Here is a 21,703-nt window from a genome sequence, read left to right on the forward strand (position 1 = left end):
TTTGTTTCATGCTATGTCCTCGTTTAGCAGTTGTCAGGAACCAGGATTTATCTGGTGGTCTCTTCACTTGAGTCTGCCAGTAGTCTGGGCGCTTTATTCCGTGTCTCGGAGAAAACAAACAGAAGCAGCGGCAGACGGTGGCACTGTATGACTGATACTGAAATATGTGGTGATAGTAGTACATTGGTGCTACAGTGGCCCGGTACCCTAACTAGGACAGTCTAACTAGGGTGAATTTAACTTTGTCTATGTCTGTGTCTAACAGGGGGACTCTGTGATAAACTGGACATTATAATTGACACTGTGTCAAAGTGAAGTGAAATGAGTGTCCAAGGACTTTAACAAAAAGACAGAGAAAACAGATAGGTTAGTGATGATACATTTATACTGTACTCTTTACTTTAACCTCTAGTTGTACAAATGTGAACATGGAAAAAAGTGAAACAATTTGTGAAAAAAGTTGTATTTACATTCACAAAAAAACTACACATTAAATGCAACAAGCTACATTTACAGCATTTATCAAACTTATCCCTTATCCAGACTTACCACAGCCAGTACCTCCTTTCATCTATTACATGTTAAAAGTAGCATTGACCCATAGTCCCTGCTCATCAACACTACTCAGCACATTGAAAAACAAAGAGGAAGAAGTCCCTTGTGTCTTCTCTCTCCAGGATTTTTTTTTATGACTCACTGCTAGTTCTCTTTACTCATGGACAGGTAACTTGGTGTGGTTACAATTTTTAAAAAGTTTTATTGTCACATACAGATAACAATGTAGTACCCATAATAATTTATAATTTAAGAATGTGCAAGAGTAAATAACATTAATAATATTAGTGTAACATTAGTAACAAGTGTTTTGAATTTACAAATTTTAATGAATTTAATATTCAAGTGCAAAATTATGCAGTGAATTATGAATGTGGAGTACAAGTTGTGTAGTGAAATGACATGTGAAGAGTACAAGGTCAAGAGTCAAGTAGTTGTGGTGACTGTTGTTAATGGTAATATATGTGTAGGATATCAGCCATTCAGAAGCCTCACAGCTTGTGGATAGATACTGTCTCTGATTCTGCTGATGCAGGTCTGGATGCTCCTTCTGCATCTTCCTCCTACAGCAATGTTTGTAGTAGGGCAGTGGTGACCTAGCGAGGAAAGAAACGGACCCGCAAAGGTGCCACTGAGCTGCCATTGACCTGAAGTCCCTGCTTTAAGAAACATGCTTTAAACATGCATTTTGTTGTGTGCAGATACCACAACACACTAGAGATGTAGAAAACTGTCATAGCTTTATTAAATAATCACAACAAATAAACAGTCGATCTCTTTGCCGCGGCCTAGAACCCCCCCACGCTGAACTAATTCCAGTAACCCCCTAATTATCTTCACAACACCGGCCACGGCCTATTGCCTGCAAGGAGCTTTTACCATTATCCCCACTCGCATGACCCTCCAAACACATGTCTGCTCGCCCACTATCTCTCCCTCACCATCTGCACCTGCAATCAGTTTGTTCGGGATTCAAACCAGCAACCTTCTGATTACGGGCCACTTTCTTAACTGCTAGGCCACCACTTGCCCCAGTGTACACCATGACACTGGACTAAAAACTACTCTGCACTGGGTGTCAACTGTATGGCCTATCAAATCATTATTTTTCTACAGCGGTGCATAGAATCTGATATAAGATGTGCTTCCATACATGCCTACATACCATTCAATGCAATGACCAATGGTAGGGTCAGGAAAAGTTTTATGCATAGGTCAAAGTTAGTGTTTTTCCTTCTTGTCTATGAAGTGGTTTTAATGTTGGGGATGCAGTAGATTGATGCAAAAGCTATGCTATTCAACTGTGTAGTTGAAAACATGCTTGAAAATGTTTTTTATTCTAAAAAAAACATGGACCACCTGGGGCCCAGTTGGGTTTACCACATGGATAAGTATTCACAACCTTTTCCATGAAGCTCAGGTGCATCCTCTTTCCCCTGATCATCACTGAGATGGTTCTGCAGCTTAATTGGAGTCCACCTGTGGGGAAAAAAAAACAGTTGGTTGGACATAATTTTGAAAGGTACACACCTGTCTAAATAAGGTTGACAGGTCATGTCAGAGCAGAAACCAAGCATGAAGTCAAAGGAATTTTTATTATTTTTTTTTAATATTAGCAAAAACCTAAAGTAAACATTTTTCATGTTGTCATTATGGTGTGTTATGGGGTGTGGAATTTTGAGGAAAAAAGGCATTTAACCCATTTTGGAATAAGGCTGTAACATAACAAAATGTGGGAAAAGTGACGTACTGTATGTCGCCCATTTTTGTGCATTGAGCGAAGGCTAATTTAGGAATCCACTGGCCGATTCAGCCCAAATACAGCCCATTGTCTTTGTCTTGTGTGTTACATTAAAAGATAAATATATGCAAAGTTTGTGTGTGCAGTGATACATTTCATTGACAACAGGTGTCCACTTTTTAATCCACTTTTCACTTTACTGTTCAGTGGGGTTTAATGATATAAATTAATTGCCCAACCCACATAATTAAGCACAAGACTCAAAGAATCAAATAGAGCAAATTGAATTTTGTTCAACAAATTTAGAAAATGTAAATGATGAACGCCGTAAAAAAAAACAAGTTATTTGTTTCACATAACGAAAAAAAAAAAAAAAAAACAACACTTTTTTTAAACCTTTATTGCAATGTGCTACTACTTGAGCATTTGACCGCCGATATATGTACATTCATAAAATGTATATAAATGTAATGTGTTGGTGCATCCACACCTTATGATCAACAGATGCTGATGACATACAGAGTAAGGAAATCCTCAGCATAACACTCAAAGAAAAACTGCACGCAATGCTGCAGAATGGAAACATACAGTCCAGTATACCAAAAGAAGCTGAGAAGAAAAGTCTGTCTGGAACAAAGAAGGTTGAGCTGCAATATCCTTCTCACATAACTGCTCTGATGAAGTGGCCAGTGATGGGGTGTCAGATGTATATTGGGTGGTACTGTTTGTGTGTGAGTTTCTTTCTGCAGGTCGGGCAGGAGTGGACATGGGAAAGAGAATCCCGCAAACACTGACTGCAAAACAGATGGCCACACTTAGTGGAAACCATGAGCCTCCCACTGTCAATGACCTGTCCAAAGAAAAGACAAAGACTCAGAAAGGATTGTAATCAAATCAATAATAAAAAAGTAATAAAAATTCAGGTAAATAAAAGATCAGCATACAGAATTCATTTTTCATCATTTAAAAAAAAAAAGAGAAGGAAGTTTAGTTTTTATAAATTCAATGCAACAGCTTTTAAGTGAAGCCTTTTTTCTTTTTTCATCTGGCACTTACCTCAGAATATGAATCCATGCAGATAGGGCAGCTCACTGAGCCAGGTCTTGACCTGAGACAGACATCAAACAGTTGACATGAATGTTACCAGTTGCAAGTTACCTTCATGTGGTGGCCTAGCGGTTAAGTAGACCCCTAACTGCCAAGCTGCCGCTGAGCAAAGTTCCGTTCCCACACACTGCGCCTTTCATGGCCCATTGCTCACTAAGGGGGTATGGGTTAAATGCAAAGGACACATTTGGTTATGTGCACGGTGTCGTGCTTGCTGTGCTTCACAATAACAATCACTTAACTTTCACTAATTACTGATGTAAATTCAGACAGGCAATTGCTAATCAATTAAGGGCAAAAGAAATTTCTCCAGGTATGATGCTGGTATGATACAGATATAATGCTTGTAACTAGACTCATAATAAAGATTCACAGAACTGGTTCATTGTACATTTATTTGTACATTAATTTAACACCATATTATAATGTGTTAGTAAAAGAAATCTGTAAACTAGAATATGCACATTTAGTTCAGGTAACAGTTGGTAAATGGGGAGGGTTGAGTCAGGAAGGCCATTCAGCATAAAACTTGCAAGGTCAATTGCAGACAACCAGCCTGGAAGTAGCTGAAGGAAGGAGGAGAAGTTAAGGACACTACCTGGCCCTGGTGCTGTCATGAAGAGATGACAGGAAATCACAGGTGAGGCCAACAGGAGTCACTTCCTCTTCATCACTGCTTAACACAAAACTTTCAGTGCCCTGCTCATGACGTCTCTGAGGACCTGAGAAATTGAAGCAAAAAAAAATTGAAGGTTTAAAAAAAAAAAAAGAAAAAACATTAATTTGCTCTGTGACCAGATGAGCAATGAGCACTACACACTTGTTTTGACAATTGATATTCAATGATTAGGCTAAGAGTTAAGTGCAGGGTAGTCAAATCCTTGTCATTGTGATAAACAGCACAGCACACGATCCATACAATGAAATGTGTCCTCTGCTTTTAACCCATCACCCATAGTGTAGCCATGACAGGAGCAGTGTGAGGGGACAGTGCTTTGCTCAGTGGCAGCCTTCTGATTACGGGGCAGCTTCCTTAACCACTAAGCCACAACTGCCCCACAAAATGTGTCCTCAGGGCCATGACACTCGCCCGGGGAGCAGTGTGTGGAGTCGGTGCTTTGAAGAGTGGCAGCAACCTTCTGATTCTGGGGCTGCTTCCTTAACCGCTAGGCCACCAACTGCCCTTTTACTAAGGGCCCTATTTTCACTAACCAATGCACAAGCACAAAGCACATCCAGTGTGGCCACAAAAATTTCTTTCATTACATGCTCTGTTTCTGTTGTGGAGAAAATGTGCATTTTATAGGAAATATAGGATGCCTATATTTTTTTATTAGTTTTTCGCTACCAAACTAAAGATGCAGATAGATTATGAGTCAGTTTTCAACACTGGCATCTTTTTTCATTCCGCTATGTGATCCACACAGATTTAAATGAGGCGCATATTTTATGTGTGCTGCATTAACAGGTCAAAATATATTTAGGTGATATTTTTACAGTTTTGTCAAATGCATAGACTGCATATATCATCTAATACATTTTGCTTATATTATATGAATAAAGCCTTTATAAGATATAATGATCACCCAAAACAATTATATTGTGAAATACCGGAGACAGCATTTTTTTTTCTTGAAGTTGCACAGGATTGGTGCACTACAAAATGTGTGTCTGTACTAAGCAGGAGGGGGAGGGTGGTGCTACAGGGTGACAGGTGGTGACATTTTGCAACACTGCCTGAAATTAGACACCCAAGTAACCATTCATTCGACACAACCTTCACACTGTATCACCTTCATTTGTATCTCCCAACCTCTGATTCATTCTTCTCCTTACCACTAGAGACAGCTACTAACTCTTTCCTTACCTCAGTTTCCCTTCCATGGATCAGCTCTGTCCTCTATCAACAATACCCAAAAGGATTACTCCCCCTACGCCCTGGCTCTCCGATACATTGCGCAGTAATTGAAGAGTACTTCGAGCAGTAGAGAGAAAATTCAAGAATACACACAGCTTGACTCAGACCTATTGCATTACCAGAATCAATCTCCTGGATCCTAACCAGTCTGGCTTCAGAACAGCTCATTCTACTGAGACTGCCCTTCTGGCTGTTATCGAGCAGCTACATGCAGCCAGATTGGCAAAACTGTCATCGGCTCTTATTCTCCTCAACCTCTCTGCAGCATTTGACACAGTTAACCACAAGACTCTCTTGTCAATCCTGAAGGGGCTCAGCATGGTAGTGGTTTGCTTCCTACCTTGATGACCGATCTTACCAAGTGACTTGGAAAGGATCCACCTCTGCCTCATATAGACTCTCCACTGGTGTCCCTCAAGGCTCAGTACTAGGTCCTCTCCTTTTCTCCCTCTACACGAGATCACTTGGTGAGGTAATTTCCTCACATGGATTATCCAACCACTGCTACGCCGATGACACACAACTCATATTCTCTTTTCCTCCCTCTGATCTACATGCTGCTTTCCAAAATCTCTAATTGTCTAATCGACATCTCATCTTGGATGGCAGCCCATGACCTCAAACTCAATCCCACCAAAACTGAACTAACATTCATTCCAGCAGATTCTTCACCATATCAGGATCTTGCTATTTACCTGGACAACTCACAGCTCTCTCCTTCTACAACAGTCTGCAACCTTGAAGTAACAATAGACAACCAACTCTCCTTCTGGACTCACATGAGCAATTTTTACCACTCATGTAGATTCCATCTCTACAATATCAGACGAATCCGCGTTTATCTGTCAACACAGGCCACCCAGCTACTGGTTCAGTCCTTAGTAATCTCATGACTGGACTACTGCAACTCCCTTCTAGCTGGTCTACCTCTATGTACCATCCGACCTCTACAACTCATACAAAATGCAGCAGCACAACTGATCTTTAATCTTCCGAAATTCTCCCACACCACCCCCTCTGCTATGTTACCTCCACTGGCTCCCAGTAGCTGCATGCATCAGATTCAAAATACTGATGCTGACTTACAAAGCCAAACATAGCACCATCCTACCTCACAGCCCTTATTACACCTCGCACTGCACCTCGTATACTCCGAGCCACCAGTACTGTTCGCTTGGTCCCCCCATCGCTAAAGGTAAAAGGAAGACGTTCATCTAGACTCTTCTACGTCTTGGCCCCTCGGTGGTGGAATGAACAACCCCTTGAGGTCAGAACAGCTCTGTCACTGAGTATTTTCAAACGGCAGCTCAAGACCTTCCTCTTTACAGAATATTTAGATTAACTTGTAAACTTCTTATTGTCTAACTTGTGTACAGAATCTACAACACGAGTGAATAAAAAGATTGTATTCATAGTTGGGGGTCCTAATGAACCTGAACTGATCACTTCATCGATGGTAACTTGAAAGCTCTGGATAAGGGCGTCTGCCAAATGCCTTAAATGTAAAAGTCTAGAGCCCTTTTTACAATATTAAAAATGACAAAGGAACAAAATAATACATGGGTCCAACTTACAAAATGAATTCAATGAAAAGCTAAGAATATCAAAATAATAAGATTGCTCACAATTTTGTAGTAATGATTTCTTCTTATACCACTTTGGCCTTTTCCCAAAAGATTACCAAAGCAGGTCAACATTCTCCATATCCCCTGTCTTCTGCAACCTCCTCTTTCACACAAACCACATGCATGTCTTCGGTCACCATATCTATTAACCTCCTAATAGGCATTCATCTTTTCTCTTTCCTGGTAGCTCCATCCTCAGCATCCTACTCGTAACACTCAGTGTCTCTCCTCTATAGACGTCAAAAACTCTCATTATCTTGCATCTCTGACTGTCTCTAACCATTGAACCCTAGCAGTTCCTCTAATGCAGTCTTTCCTAATTGGCAGTGGTGGCCTATCGGGTAAGGAATCAGACCCGTAATCAGAAGGTTTCCACTGAGCTACCACTGAGCAAAGCACGGTCCTCATACACACTTTTCATGGCTGCCCACTGCTCACTAAAGCTGATGGACACATTTTGTTGTGTTAACCATGTGCTGTGCTTCACAATGACAACCACTTCACTAATTCTGTCCATAAATTTCAGCATCTTTAACTTCCAGCTCTGCCTCCTGTCTTTTCATCTGTGCCACAGCCAAGCCATACAACATTACTGGTCTGACTACTGCCTTGTAAATATTCCATTTGACTTCCATTTGCTGGTACCAGTCTGTCACAAACCACACCTACCACTCTTTCACCAGTTCCACTCTGCCTGCACTCTCTTTCACAATTCCGATTGCTCTGGAATGTCCTAGAACTCCTCAAGCTTCGCCAGGCTCTCTTCCTTGTACCTAGACAGTCTTGTGGTCCTCCCTGTCCTTCACCCAATGTCATCTGCATAAACCATAGTCCATGGGGACTCCTGTCTGATCGCATCCATCCAAGTCCATCACAAAACTAAACAAAAAAGCATCAGAGTGAAAGTGATTAGTTGTCACGACACACCACAGCATCAAGTACACAGTGAAATGTAGTCTCTGCAGTTAACCCTTTTTGCACTTTTTTCCTTAGTTGCTCCAGCACAAACATATGTTAGGTACACCAAATTTTCAACAGCAATGCATTTACCAACGCAGTTATACAAGTCCACATTTTTCCTTTTAAATAGCTTAGCATATAGGTGGTAGCCTAGTGGTTAAGGAAGTGGCCCTGTAATCAAAAGGTTGCCGGTTTGAATCCCGATCCACCAAAGCATCACTGAGGTGCCACTGAGGAAAGCACCATCCCCACATACTGCTCCCCGGGTGTCTTTCATGGCATCCCACTGCACCCCCAGGGGCTGGGTTAAATGCAGAGACCACATTTCACTGCATGCACTGGGTGCTGTGCTGTCTCACATGTGACAACTAATCACTTTCACTGCATAATATTGACTTAAATGATTAAACAACAAAACCTGGACTCAACAATCCAAAACCCTGGATTTCCCCAGAAATAAAAGAAGTCCTCAAGCAGAAGAGGAGGGCTGTCAAATCTGGAGACAAGGAGGAGTTGAAAAGGGTGCAAGGGGAGCTGAAAGGACTAATAAGGGAGGGATGGAATATAGGCAGAGGATGGAAAACCACCATCAGCACAACAACATGAGTGAAGTATAGAGAGGCCTTAGAACCAATACCTCAGGCCACAAAGTTCAGAACTCTCTGCTGGTGGGGTTTGATTAATCCGTAATGTAGTCTTCAACATCGGCTGCAGACACCCCCACTGCTGTCTCAGTCAGCTCAGCCACTCAACACACACTGCTCACTGCTCCCCACCCCCAAACAACTTCCAGTATGCGTCCAACATACAACTCCAGCTGTCTGTCAACCATCCAGGTCAGGGGGGAACTAAGGAAGATACAAGTCAGAAAGGCAGCAGGTCCAGATGGCATCAGTTCAAGGTTCATCGGGTCCGGCGCAGATCAACTGTGTGCAGTCATGGAGCACTTTTCTAACCTGAGCCTGGGGAGAGTTCCAGAGCTCTGGAAAACCTCTTGAGTGGAACCAGTGCCAAAGACTCCACGACCCAAGGACCTCAAAAGCTACTGGCTCTGACATCCCACCTGATAAAGACCCTGGAGTGGCTGGTCCTGGCTCAGCTTTGGCCTGACGTGAGCTCATCACTGGACCCACTTAGGTTTGCTTACCAGCCTGGCACTGGAGTGGATGATGATCAATCACCTCCTACATCATTCCCTCTCTCACCTGGAGACTGTGAGAATCATTTTCTTTTATTTCTCCAGTGACTTCAACACCATCCTTCCCACAATCCAGAGGTACAAGCTAGAGCACACAGGAGTGAACCATTACCTCACAACTGGATCCTGGACTACATCACCAACAGACCACAGTATGTGAGTATGTGTGTCGAACAGGGTGGTCTGCAGTATGGAGGGCCCACAGGGAATGGTTCTAGCACTGTTGATCTTCACCATTTACACTGCAGACTTCACCTACAGCTTCACCAACTGCTTCCTACAGAAGTTCTCTGAAGACTCTGCAATGGATGGCCTAATCACAAATAGGGACTACAAGGAGTACAGAGAACTGACCAGGGACTTTGTGGAGCTGGTGGTAGACCTCTGCAGGCACAAACCTGCTCCACTACAACCACTAAACACCCAGGGTGTGATGATCTGTTGCTGAAAGGCAGTGGTGGGAGGGACACTTGGCCAGTACATTTACCGCTGCATGTAATGTGTTTTTATAGAGAAATGTGATAATAAAATCTTAGATTTTGGCTATATAAAAAATAAATGGTGTTGCTGTTAACAAGGTTATTCTGACGCTGGGCTCTTTCTTGTACCAAGAATTACCAAATTCTCAGCAGGTGGACAAGCGTTCTGCTACATAGCCCCCCTGCTTTGGAACAGCCTTCCTGCTAATATAATCGGAACTCCGATACAGTGCCAATATTTAAGTCCAGGCTAAAGGCACATTTTTTTTTTTTTTTTTTTTTAAAGGCACATCAACAAAAAAATATTAATTATAAATAAATAAAATGTTATGTTTCATTAAGAAAAGGAAGCATTTTATTCTATTTTAAATTATACTGCACTTTATACCTCATTGCTGCAATTATGCACATGCTGCTATACGGACTACTATCATTACTGTTGTTTATTTGCACAGTCTAAACATGTATATATCACTGGTCACTTTTTAACACTCCTTTTTAGCCAAAATGTATATTTTGTATCTTATTTATTTATATATTGTATTTCACCGCATCTGTTTTTTGTTGTCTACTTTTATGTTGTACTGTTTAAACTGGCGCCACGTCTTCTCGTCTCTCTGTATATCTGTACAATATATAGAAGAGATGACAATAAAGTTTACTTGAACTTGAATCGTAATTTTATACTGATTTTCTTTGCAACACAAAATTGTATTTACAGTTTTTTGGTTTTAGACCACAAACCACAAGAGCAGCATACATTACCTTCATCCACTACCTGTGTCCCCCATGGCAACAATAATATGAAAGGAGAAAGAAAATGAGGTCAGGTCAAGGCTGAAAAAATATCTTTAGTATAAGCATGCATGATTCAGAGGACCCACCACTACTGAGTCATTGTTGGTCAGGTCCACCACTGCTGGTTCAGAGCCCTCAGAGGTGAGGTCCACTACCTCCTCACCTGTACAAACATCACTTTAGCCCCACCAGTGACTCCAGCACAAAGACATCTGCAGTTTAGTCAGTCACTCACCGATTAGTCTGTCACTCTCCAGAATGTCAATGGTTTCAGCTGGCTGTGTAGAGGACATAGCTGGGCTCCTGCTCCGTTTAGCACCACGCTGAGACATTGAACTCCTAGCACGTCTTTTTCTTTGGATCTATAGGAACATTAGGAATAATAAGGATAAAAGCCCTCATATACAGTTGCCCGAATTTTTTTCATAAAATGTGATGTGATCTTCCTCAAGTCCCAACAAAACACAGTCTGCTTAAATAAATAACACACAAATAATTATATGTCTTGAAGGTTTTTTAACACACCATTTAAACATTCACAGTACACATGGAAAAAGTACGTAAACAGCTAGGATAATTAGCTTATCTCCAAGAACTAATTACTATTGGGTGGCCTAGCGGGTATGGAAAGGCACCTGTAACCAGAAGGATTCGAATCCCGAACTACCACGGTGCCACTGAGCATGGCTGCCCACTGCTCACCAAGGGTGATAGGTTAAAAACATAGGACACATTTTGTTGTGTGCATGGTGTGCTGTGCTTCACAATGATAACCATTTCACTTTCACCAATTGGGATCAAGAGTCAGCCAATCTGCAGTCCAATCAACAAGATAAAATTGGAGGTCTTTGTTAAAGCTGACTTCCCTATTTAAAAAAAACAAAAAAAAACAACAACACTAGATTCGGTTACAAAAGCCTTTGCTGTTCATCAGTTCATGGTAAGACAAACAGTCTACAAAGTTCAGCACTATTGTTACTCTCCTTAGCAGTGGCCATCCTATAAAGATGACTGCAAGAGCACAGATAAGATAAGATGATCCTTTATTAGTCCCACAAGTGGGAAATTTACATTGTCATACAGGAAGTGGACAGTACATGAGCAGCAAAAAACAATAGTACAGACACTGTCGACTGTATAATACAATTCACATTCAGTGAATGTGAATAGTAAAAATAAAAAATGTCGCTATATACATAAAATATATATTTGTGAGATTTTACATATGTACATAGTGACTAAACACATATTGCACTTAAAAGAAATGGAGATGGTGTACTGATGTGCGTGTTTGTGTGATCAACAGTTGCCACTGCCACTGAAGGAACTGCTCAGTGCTGTCAGGGTTTCCTGCATGGAGTGGGAGATGTTGTCCAGCAGGGATGACAGCTTAGTCACCATTCTCCTGTCCCTCACCTCCACTGGGTCCAGAGGGCCCCCTAGAAGAGACGAGCCCTCGGGATCAGCCTGTTCAGTCTATTCTTGTCCCCAGCAGAAATGCTACCACCCCAGCAGACCACACCATATAAGATGGCTGAGGCCACCACTGAGTCATGAAAGGTCTTCAAGAGTGGGCCCTTCATCCCAAAAGACCTGAGCCTATGCAGCAGGTACAGCCTGCTCTGTCCTTTTCTGTAGAGGGTATCAGAGTTGTGAGTCCAGTCCAGTTGTTCAGTCCACGAACACCAAGGAAACCAAGGTACCTGTAGCTCTCCAGAGCCTCAATGTCCATCCAGGGTATGTTTAGTGGTTGGATGGATGTAGAGGATGTTTGCACCTGAAGAAGTCTACCATCAGCTCCTTGCTCTTTCCAATGTTGATCTAGAGGTAGTTCTGCTGGCACCAGTCCACAAACTCCAGGGTCAGTTTTCTGTACTCCTTGTCATCCCCATTCTTGATGAGGCCGACTATTGTGGTCATCAGAGAACTTTTGTAGGAAGCAGTTTAGAATAGTGTTGAATAGGAACGGTGCCCTGTGGGGCTCCCGTATTGTACACCAAGTTTTCACATGCTGTGGTCGGTTGGTGAGGTAATCCAGGATCCAAGTTGTGAGGTGATTCCCGAACCAGGTTGAGATATTTCCCGTCAGGATGCTCTCTATGGTGCAGGAGTAGAAGTTCCTGAGCACCTTGGAGGGCAGTCTGAAGTCTCTCAGGCGTCTGAGGTGGTAGAGACGCTGCCGGGCCTTTTTCACCACGGTGTTGATGTGACAGGACCATGACAGGTCCTGCGTGATGTTAACACCGAGGTAACGGAAGCTGTCCACTCTCTCCACTGGGCTCCTGTTGATGACAGGGGTCTGGTAGGTCCTCTCCTGCTTTGTACTGAAGTCCACTATTAACTCCTTTGTCTTGCTGACGTTCAGGTGGAGATTGTTCCTCTGGCACCAGTTCGCCAGATTTCCAACCTCCTCCAGGTAGGCCGTCTCATCGTTGTCAGAGATCAGGCCCACCACGACAGTGTCGTCAGCAAACTTGATGATGGTGGTGGAACTAGTAGTGGCTGTACAGTCATGGGTGTACAGGGAGTACAGCAGGGGGCTCAAAACAGCCCTGGGGGGCTCCAGTGCTGAGAGTGATGGAGGCTGAGACATGTCCACCCGGTTAGGAAGACCTGTGGTCTCCCGGTTAGGAATGCTGAACTGTAGTCAATGAAGAGCATTTTAACATAATTTCCCTTCTGAGTGTCCAGGTGGGTGAGTGCAGTATGGAGATGTGATATGGCGTCATCCGTGGACCGGTTGGGACGGTATGCAAACTGTAGTGGGTCGAGTGTAGCTGGTAGTGAAGAAATGATGAAGTCTCTGACCAGCCGTTCAAAGATCTTCATCACTACTGAGGTGAGGGCTACAGGGCGGTAGTCGTTGAGGGAGGAGGAGACTATGTAGCATGCACCAGTATGCAAATCAGAATCTATAAATTGCTATATTAGTCACTTAGGGTGCAAATGATTGTGATTCGAATCAAACCGATTTGGGAAAAATTAATAGTTAGATTTATTTTTGCAATGTATTGATTTTCGATAGAATAGACAAAAAAAACTTTTTTTGCCCAGCCCTAGTCCTAAGCCACATCATGGACTGTTTCCTCTCACACTAGACCCACTGCAGTTCACGTACCACACAAACAGGTCAAAAGATGATGCAATCTCACTTGCACTCCACCTGTCCCTGTCGTGCCTGGTACACAAACACCCATGTAAAGATGAAGTTTATCAACTTGAGCTCTGCATTCAACACCACCAGTCCACAGCAGTTGATTGCCAAACTGCCAAACGGTACATCCTCTTCACAGAAGATTTGCAGCCAAAAGCGATGCCTCCAAGGTCAAGCAACTCAACTACACTCAAAATTGCAGGAACTGAGTGCAAAAAATGCCAGCAGAAAAAAAAACATTCACTATGTATGAAATATTTGCTTTTTTTCTGCTTTTAGAGCACAAAAACTTGAACCTCAGTCCAATGAATAAGCAGTTTTATTTAAACCATTGCTTATTTAAAAAACCAACAGAAGCATACAGATTGTGTTGCATATACATTTACTGCATTTATCAGATGCCCTTATCCAGAGGGACTTACAATCAGTAGTTACAGGGACATCCACCTGGAGCAACTTAGGGTTAAGTGTCTCGCTCAGGGACCCAAGGGTAGTAAGTGAGATTTGAACCTGGGTCTCCTGGTTCATAGGCGAGTGTGTTACCCACCAACTAGGCTACTCCTTTGCCACTCCAAATCTTGAATCCATCCATTAAAAAAAAACAGCCTCAGTCAGGGGTCACAAGCCCTGGTCATAGAGAGCACCAGTCCTGCACAGCCTAGATCTTTCCATGTTCCACCACACCTCATTCAACTCTAGAACTGGGTGAGAACAAGTACAGAGGTTCTATCAGGTGTGCTAAATGATGGTAAACACAAGAATGTGCATGACAAGTGCCCAACAGGACCAGGGTTGGTGACACCTGCTCTCATTGGCTGCTGGACATACACAGGAAGTATAGGTGATCCCATAAAAAAAACAATTAAATTAGAAAAATAAAGAGTGAAGTAATATGAGCAAACAAATTGATTAAAAAAATACTTTGACATTTACATTTAATTTTATGTAATTAAAAACAGCCCAATTTAAAGCCCAAAGGAACCCACTAAGACTAAAACGTTATGGTTGAATAATTTAACATAAATATATTCAGTAATGTATACTGTTACAGTGCAGTACAGAATGCATTTGTTTCGTTTTCTTTTGCAGAAAAGCAGAGTTGTTACCAGTTAGTTAAAACAGGTTTCTGCTGAAGACAGATACTCACTGTGCCACTCATGTCGATTCGTGTTCAGTCACTCCGCACACAAACAAGGCCTGGGCTAAAAAACGACGCACCTTCATGTGTCCAACAAGAACACTATCGGTCTAATCTACTAATACTATACATAATAAATAAGATTTGGCAGAATTATAAATTATAAGACTTCCAGCAGCAGTAGGAGTCCAGTAGGCCCACGGAACTAAATGTGTATATCTCAAACGAAATTGAAACGAAGACGGAGCTAATTCGATACTGTAACCTGGGAAGGACTAAAATATGCAGAAAAAAAAGTGTAAAATATTAGTAAAAATATGACTTAAAGCCTCCAAATGTGATATGATTCAGTAGTAGCCAGCTATTTCACTTCGTTAACAGCAGAGACAATAACAGCTTTTAGTTGTTTAAGTAGATTCGCCACAACGTACGTGAGTAGTAAGTAAAGGGTAAAACAAGTTACAATAGATAAACCTTTAACTGAGAGACTGACGGGCGCGGAATTATTAAGGGCAACTCGCGTCATTAGATAAGTGCTATTAGCTAATGAATCAAGAGCCGCCAATCTGCACATCTGACACAAAATGACTTCACTATCACTAGTGAGACTAATCTTTGAGAACCTCAGCGGGGAAAAAAAGGAAAATAACTATCCCTACATTTAAATCGACGACAACATCCGAGAATGAGTTCGAGCTCCAGCTGCCGCCGATACGTTTCTTCTGTCAAAAGAGTGGTTTCGTGCAGGGCAATCGTATAAACAGCGCCACCCTCTGCTTAGGAAGACAATGGTGTGTTTTCGTTCTTTCGGTCTAACCGAATCCCATACATTCTAACCACATGCAAAAAAGTATTGATTATTGTTTATGCCCTTACTGTGTATCAAGGCTTACTGACCTGCATAATTCTTAACATCCCAGATCATTTATTTCAAAGCATCTAGAGAAACTGACAGTAAGAGTTGTGAGTCAGTAAAACAGATTACCATCATACATATTTTTCTTGGAATTTTACTGTAGCATTTTAAAATTATGACCCCTGGAAAAATGCCCTTATAAATTCTTTGTTTTCTCTATCTTCCTTATGGTCTAGATTGTTTGTTTTTAAATCTGACACTAGGAGCGTATACTGACTTAGACAGAGAACCAGAATACTGTAGAATATTATTGCAGAATTTCTTTATTATGACTCCTGGAATATGCCCTAACACAAAGAAATAATTGATCTGGAATGTAAAGAATTATGCAGGATAACAATGCCCTAGTTAGGGCTTCAACAATAATAAATCATTTGGATGTAGTCTGAATGTTTGAGATTCAATTATCAAAGACTAAAATGTTATTATTTTGTTTTAGGATATACTGAATAGAATGTACATTCAACTACATTTTTAGTGTGAAACTTCAGCCTATTTAAGTACAAAAGTAGAAATGCCTCATTTTATTGTGCTGCTCGGGCCTGTGCTAACTGTACCAACCTTGTTGGCAATATATTTTTGGGTTTTCAAGGAGGCAACATAGCAACAGAATGGGGTTGTTCTTGTTTGAAAAAATGGTTATATTTCTTCCTGATAATACTGAATAGAATTGTGGAGCTCAGCATTTCAAATGAAATTATATTATATTACTGACAGGACTCTCAAGATTTGAAGACAGATAAGAGTGAATAAATGAAACATGAATCAGCACAGTCAACAATTCTGTTACCATTTATTATTTAGCAGACACACTTATCCAGGGTGACTTACAATCAGTAGTTAGAGGGACAGTCCCCCTGGAGACACTTAGGGTTCAGTGTCTTGTTCAGAGACACAGAGTGGTAGTAAGGGCAGTTTGAACATGTGAATTTGTGGTATTCTATTTCAGTAGGCTACTACCCTGGTAGTATAGTAATTGAAATAGTTACTACTATTATTACATTTTAAAATATATGTATAGCATATATTTTATACATTTCAAAATCGTCACAACACTGCATATAGATTATCAATTAATTGACTGAATAATCTGACAGACGAACTAATGAATGTGACATTTGCAACAGTCCCCATTCATCCCCATTCAACAACACAGAACAAAAATGATATTTGACAGCTCTGCCTTTTTATATTTCCGCAATGCACAATCTTAACAATTAACATTTCAACAAATGTGGCTGACCAGCACTTTATCTATAATGACTTAGTGAACATAAAGGTGTATACTTCAGTGTTTAACACATGGTATGTCTTAACATTCCAGACATAACTGAATTGACCTTGAGAACTTTCTGATTAAGAAACTTTTCAGTTCACTGTCAGTAATCTACTTCTTTTTGAGTCTAAACTGATGCTAAAATGATCCCAGTGATGCACTTTAGGTTGGGAGGCAGATTGGGTGCTTCAGTGAAAGTGATTGTGACACACTGCAGCACAGCACACGGTGCACACAAAAAATGTGTCCTCTGCAATTTAACCCATCACCAGTGAGGTGTGAGCAGCCATGAAATGCATGTTAATGTTATCCATAATCAGTCTTCATATGTCCCAATCTAACCCACATGATTAAAAAACTGAACAAATAATATAGCAAAAATGTGCTTACAAACAATAAAAATGTATTAATTCAGACTGATACAAGCAAGACAAACATTGAATTTTTTGAACGAATTACACAAAAAGAAACTTTTATTTGACAATATATAAATAATAGACAGCAGATGTAACCATTGCAAGTGCGTTGTGTTGCATCAGACACATTCAGGACGTCGTTGGTTTCAGGGCAGGTAGCTGTGTGACTCTGGGAGTGGATATGGCATGTTGTGATAGGCCAACTGCAGAATACCATCAATGGAACTCTGCTGAGAGGCACAAGGGCTCAGGTCATTTTTCCTTTAGCCGCACTATGGAGTGCAGCATAGTTTTACATTACATTTACACTGAGTTTCTCAGTGCAGATTCTGGAGGCCCACCTCCAAAAATGTTTTTATTCCAACCGTACTTTAATTAGGCTCAGGGGCTTCATAATGGCCTAATAATACATGGGCAGGCTAGCAATTATTAGTGCTGTAGTCAAGACTGCCTAAACCAAGACCAAGACATTGCCAAGACGGGAGGGTATCAAAACCAAAATTGACATCACATTACTCAGATCAGGTGTAGAGAAAAAGACATTGCTGTTAAAAAGTGTCATATTGTTATACTGTCCATTTTTAAAATCTCTCAGATTTGTCAGTTACGAGGCATGATGTAAAATAATATTCTCAGCAATCCTCTCGAGAACTACAGCACTAGCAATTATATAGGTTGGTAGGTGGTTATCCAGGAGCAGGACTGAGAAACAGATTCTTTCCCTGCAACTCTCATTTGCTCACCTCACCCAACACAGCATCAAACTCTTGTTTACTGAGAATCAGCTCAGACAGAGAAACACTCTGTTCCATCTGAACCTGTACAGAGTGTTTTGTTAAATCAGTTTATCCATAAACATAAAAAACAAAAAAATAACATCCTTGGTGAAGGTAATAAGAAATTAAGAAATGGCCCACCTGTATATCCTGGGGTTGGCCCTCATTCTCTGCTACGACATAGGCCTTCATGCAGGATCTGCATCTAGTTCTGCCACTGAGAGGAAGATAGAAGAGAGCATCAGAACTGCTGGCCAACTTATTAGAAATGTGTTTAACCTATTATAATTAGCATGGGACAGCTATAGATTGGAATTTTTGCTCCACCAAATTAGCTAAACAAATCAGGCTTAAATTAGTACCACCTCCCAATTAAACCTCATGTTTTTACTTGCTGCCAACCACACTTGACAGCAAGTAAAAACAATGACAGAAAACATCCTCCAAAATGGTACTGTGTTAATTCCATTATTATTATTATATCATTATCATATTACATCATATTACAGTGCATCCATAAAGTATTCACTTTTCACAGTGCATCAAATTTTCCACATTTTGTTATGTTACAGCCTTATTCCAAAATTGAATAAATTAATTTTTTCACCCCATAATAACAAAATTCTTGTCACGGCCAATACACGTCCAGCCCACCAGAGAACGCCAGACCAGCCTGGGAGACAGCAACCCGGAAATGAGCAGCGCCGAGTTTAAAAGCCAGGTGACCCCGAGGAGATCTGCCTGCTCCTGGACTTGTGCTTGAGCACCACTTATTTCACATACAAGGGCGACTTTTACAGACAGAGACATGGTTGTGCCATGGCCAACCTGTACATGGAAGAAGTGGAGGAGATAGGACTCAACTCCTTCCCAGGGACGACACCAACCCACTGGTTCAGGTATGTGGATGACACCTGGGTGAAGTACAGGCAATACAGGCCTTCACAGATCACAATAACTCAGTGGACACAAACATACAATTCACCAGGGAGGACTCCAATAATAACCGTCTAGCCTTCCTGGACTGTGCGATTATTGTTGGGACTGATAACAAGGCAGGATCCTCCTTCAAGAAAAGGACCACAGAAAAACCTGAATCCCAGGTCCAACAGAAGAACCTGGTCCTTCCATACATGGCTGGTGTGTCCGAAAGACTGAAAAGGAACACCACCTACCGGTCCATTTCAAACCTGCAAACACTCTAAGACACTCCCAAAGACCGGACACCAAAACAGAAGAAGAGCAATGTAGTGTATGCTGTCCAGTGCAGTGAAGAGTGCTCCGAGCTGTACATTGGGGAAACCAATCAGCTACTACATAGGAGGATGGCCCAGCACAGAAGGACAACACCTCAGTACCTTCACCTTAAGGACAAAGGACACTAATTTTTGGACGAGAATTTTCAAATATTGGACAGAGAAGATAGGTGGTTTGTGAGAGGAGTGAGGGAAGCTTTGCATGTCCAAATCAACAAACCCTCACTCAACAGAGGTGGAGGCCTCAGACACAACCTATCTCCAACCTACTTTGCTGCTCTTTCTTCCATCCCCAGAAAAATCAGGCCCAATTCACACGTTCACCAGGTTGGCCACATTTAACAACCTGCTTAATGGGGGTAGGAGAAGCTGCCAGGGTGGGGCTGTCACATATACCCAACCCCCTCTCCCTGCCTTTGTTCCACTTAACGAGCCTATTCAAGGCAGGATTGAGGTGAAACCAACCTGGAGGATAAAATTGTGGGCACAAGCCAACTTCCCTCAGATTTACAAAGTTCTGTGGATGCAGAATGAAATGTCTCTACCTTAAAGAAAGAAAGTCCAGTTGCCATGACTCAACTTTCAGACAGGGTACCGGGTCACTGTAGCACCAATATACCACTATAACCACATATTTTAGTATCAGTCATACAATGCCACCATCTGCCACTGCTTTTGTTTGTTCTCTCCGAGATACTGAATCAAGCACACAGACTACTGGCAGACTCCAGTGAAGAGACCAGCAGATAAATCCTTGTTCCTGGCAACTGCTAAATGAGGACTTAGCATGAAATGAACCAAAGGGTCACCACAGCCACGACTACCATAACAACTACAGCTTCGGGGATTTTCAAATGGACCAGTAGCATCATAATGGACATGTATTGTACTCCATGACACTGGACTCTGTGAATGTCCCTAAGTGGCTCAGCCAGAGTCTTAATTTGAATTTGATTTAACATTTCTGGAGAGATCTTAAATTGGCTCTGCACGGTTCCCATCCAACCTGGTGGAGCTTGAGAGGTGCAGAGCTATGTATGTGTTTATTGTTTTTTTTTGCCAAAACCTCAAGTAAACTTCACATTGTCATTATGGGGTGTTCTGCAAAGAATTCTGAGGGGAAAATGAATCACTTTGGAATAAGGCTATAATATCAAAAATATGGTTTGTGAATGCTTTCACATATCTGCAGCTTCATGAGGGGGGTCCTCTATTGTGTGTGTGTGTCGAGCCAGCAAGAATCAAACAACAAACCCTGGATTACCTCAAAAATAAAAAAGGTCAGAATATGAGACAGGGACAAACAGAAAAGGGTGCTGAGAGAAGGGTGATGATCAGACAAAACTGATCAGGGATGGGAAAGACAGGTACAGACACAGGATAAAAAGCCAACTTCAGCAGAATAATGCCAGCAGAGTCTGGAGATTAATGAAGAGTAAAAGAACAGAACACAAAGAACAGAATTCTATGCTGGTGGGGGATATTAGGTGGGCAAATTAACTAAATCACTTCAACCTATTTGATTCATCTGCCCTTGCCTTTCCACCCTTAATGCCCTTCCTGACACCGCCACCCACATCTCTCAGTCCCGGAGTGTGGGTTGGATGGGAGGGCATTTTGGGTGGCACGGGTGGACACCGTTGCTTGGCTATGGGTGGCAGGAAGGTGGGGTAGCATATACGTATTGTCGTAGCAAAAGGGGCAGGCAAACTCAAGGTTCAGGGCAGGCAAAGGTCATAGACAATAGGCAGGATCAAACAGGCATTTGCAAAGAAGGCTAGTGTCTCTGGGAATTTAATTTAACAAAGAGTGGGCAGCATCCCCCCTGGCAATCTGACTTTTATACTGGGCGCTGCCCGCTCTCAGTTCTGCTTCCGGGTCACTGTCACCCTGGCTGATCTTGCTCTGGTGGGTGGTGGTGCGCTGGCCGTGACATAAACATAACCAAATATTTAACATGATTATGACCACTAATGTTTATGAAATGGCCTGTATACTCGCTAAAAATAAATATTCATAAATAAATAAAACTGATCAACTCACATTTGGAAGTTGCACTGGTAGTGGTAGCTATTATGGCAGTGGGAGCAAATGATAATGTCTCCTCGTCCATGATGGCAAATGCCACATGACTTATTCACACCGGCCACACTGCCCATATGTCCGTTAGTGGTTTCCATGACAGAAGAGAGGGAGGTGAAGGAGAAATCCACATTGGAGCTACTACTGGCCTGTGAGAATATGGAGAAAATGACAATATATCAACACTCAACACTTTTCTTCCTTTTTTTCAGGGAAAAATTGGTTTGGTTGGGCAAACAAAATTTAGGATGGTTTTGAAACAAGTTGTCGTTCGGGGAGAGGACAATGGACAAGTTGGGGAGGAGGAC

At 41.8% G+C, this 21,703-nt stretch overlaps 1 protein-coding gene across 4 annotated transcripts; it reads right to left on the bottom strand.

Moving 5' to 3' along the window:
* Positions 1–247: 247 nt before the first annotated feature.
* On the bottom strand, positions 248–15,396 carry rnf4 (ring finger protein 4). Of its 4 annotated transcripts, none has more exons than XR_003742371.1 (9): positions 15,333–15,396; positions 14,683–14,737; positions 10,617–10,743; positions 10,468–10,544; positions 10,349–10,361; positions 4,002–4,125; positions 3,353–3,404; positions 2,787–3,146; positions 248–2,034 (listed from the first exon to the last, which is right to left on the bottom strand). XR_003742371.1 is itself a non-coding variant. In XM_028953454.1 (7 exons), the coding sequence occupies exons 1-7, from the start codon at positions 14,692–14,694 to the stop codon at positions 2,997–2,999; spliced, it is 555 nt and encodes a 184-aa protein (XP_028809287.1). In that variant the 5' UTR covers positions 14,695–15,390; the 3' UTR covers positions 2,046–2,996. The 4 variants fall into 4 exon arrangements, 1 of the variants encoding a protein (XP_028809287.1); XR_003742370.1 differs by having other exon boundaries at positions 248–1,151; positions 1,958–2,034; positions 14,683–15,390; XR_003742369.1 differs by having other exon boundaries at positions 14,683–15,390.
* Positions 15,397–21,703: the final 6,307 nt, after the last annotated feature.

The sequence above is a fragment of the Denticeps clupeoides genome, chromosome 14 (assembly GCF_900700375.1).
Source record: "Denticeps clupeoides chromosome 14, fDenClu1.1, whole genome shotgun sequence".
NCBI classification, from domain to species: Eukaryota; Metazoa; Chordata; class Actinopteri; order Clupeiformes; family Denticipitidae; genus Denticeps; species Denticeps clupeoides.

Excerpts from the sequence above, each read along its gene's own strand:
- rnf4 (XM_028953454.1), bottom strand. Across the intron at positions 10,545-10,616 it reads GGAGAGTGACAGACTAATCG|GTGAGGAGGTAGTGGACCTC; the intron begins GTGAGTGACTGA and ends ATGTTTGTACAG. Across the intron at positions 3,147-3,352 it reads GCATGGATTCATATTCTGAG|GTCATTGACAGTGGGAGGCT; the intron begins GTAAGTGCCAGA and ends TTCTTTGGACAG.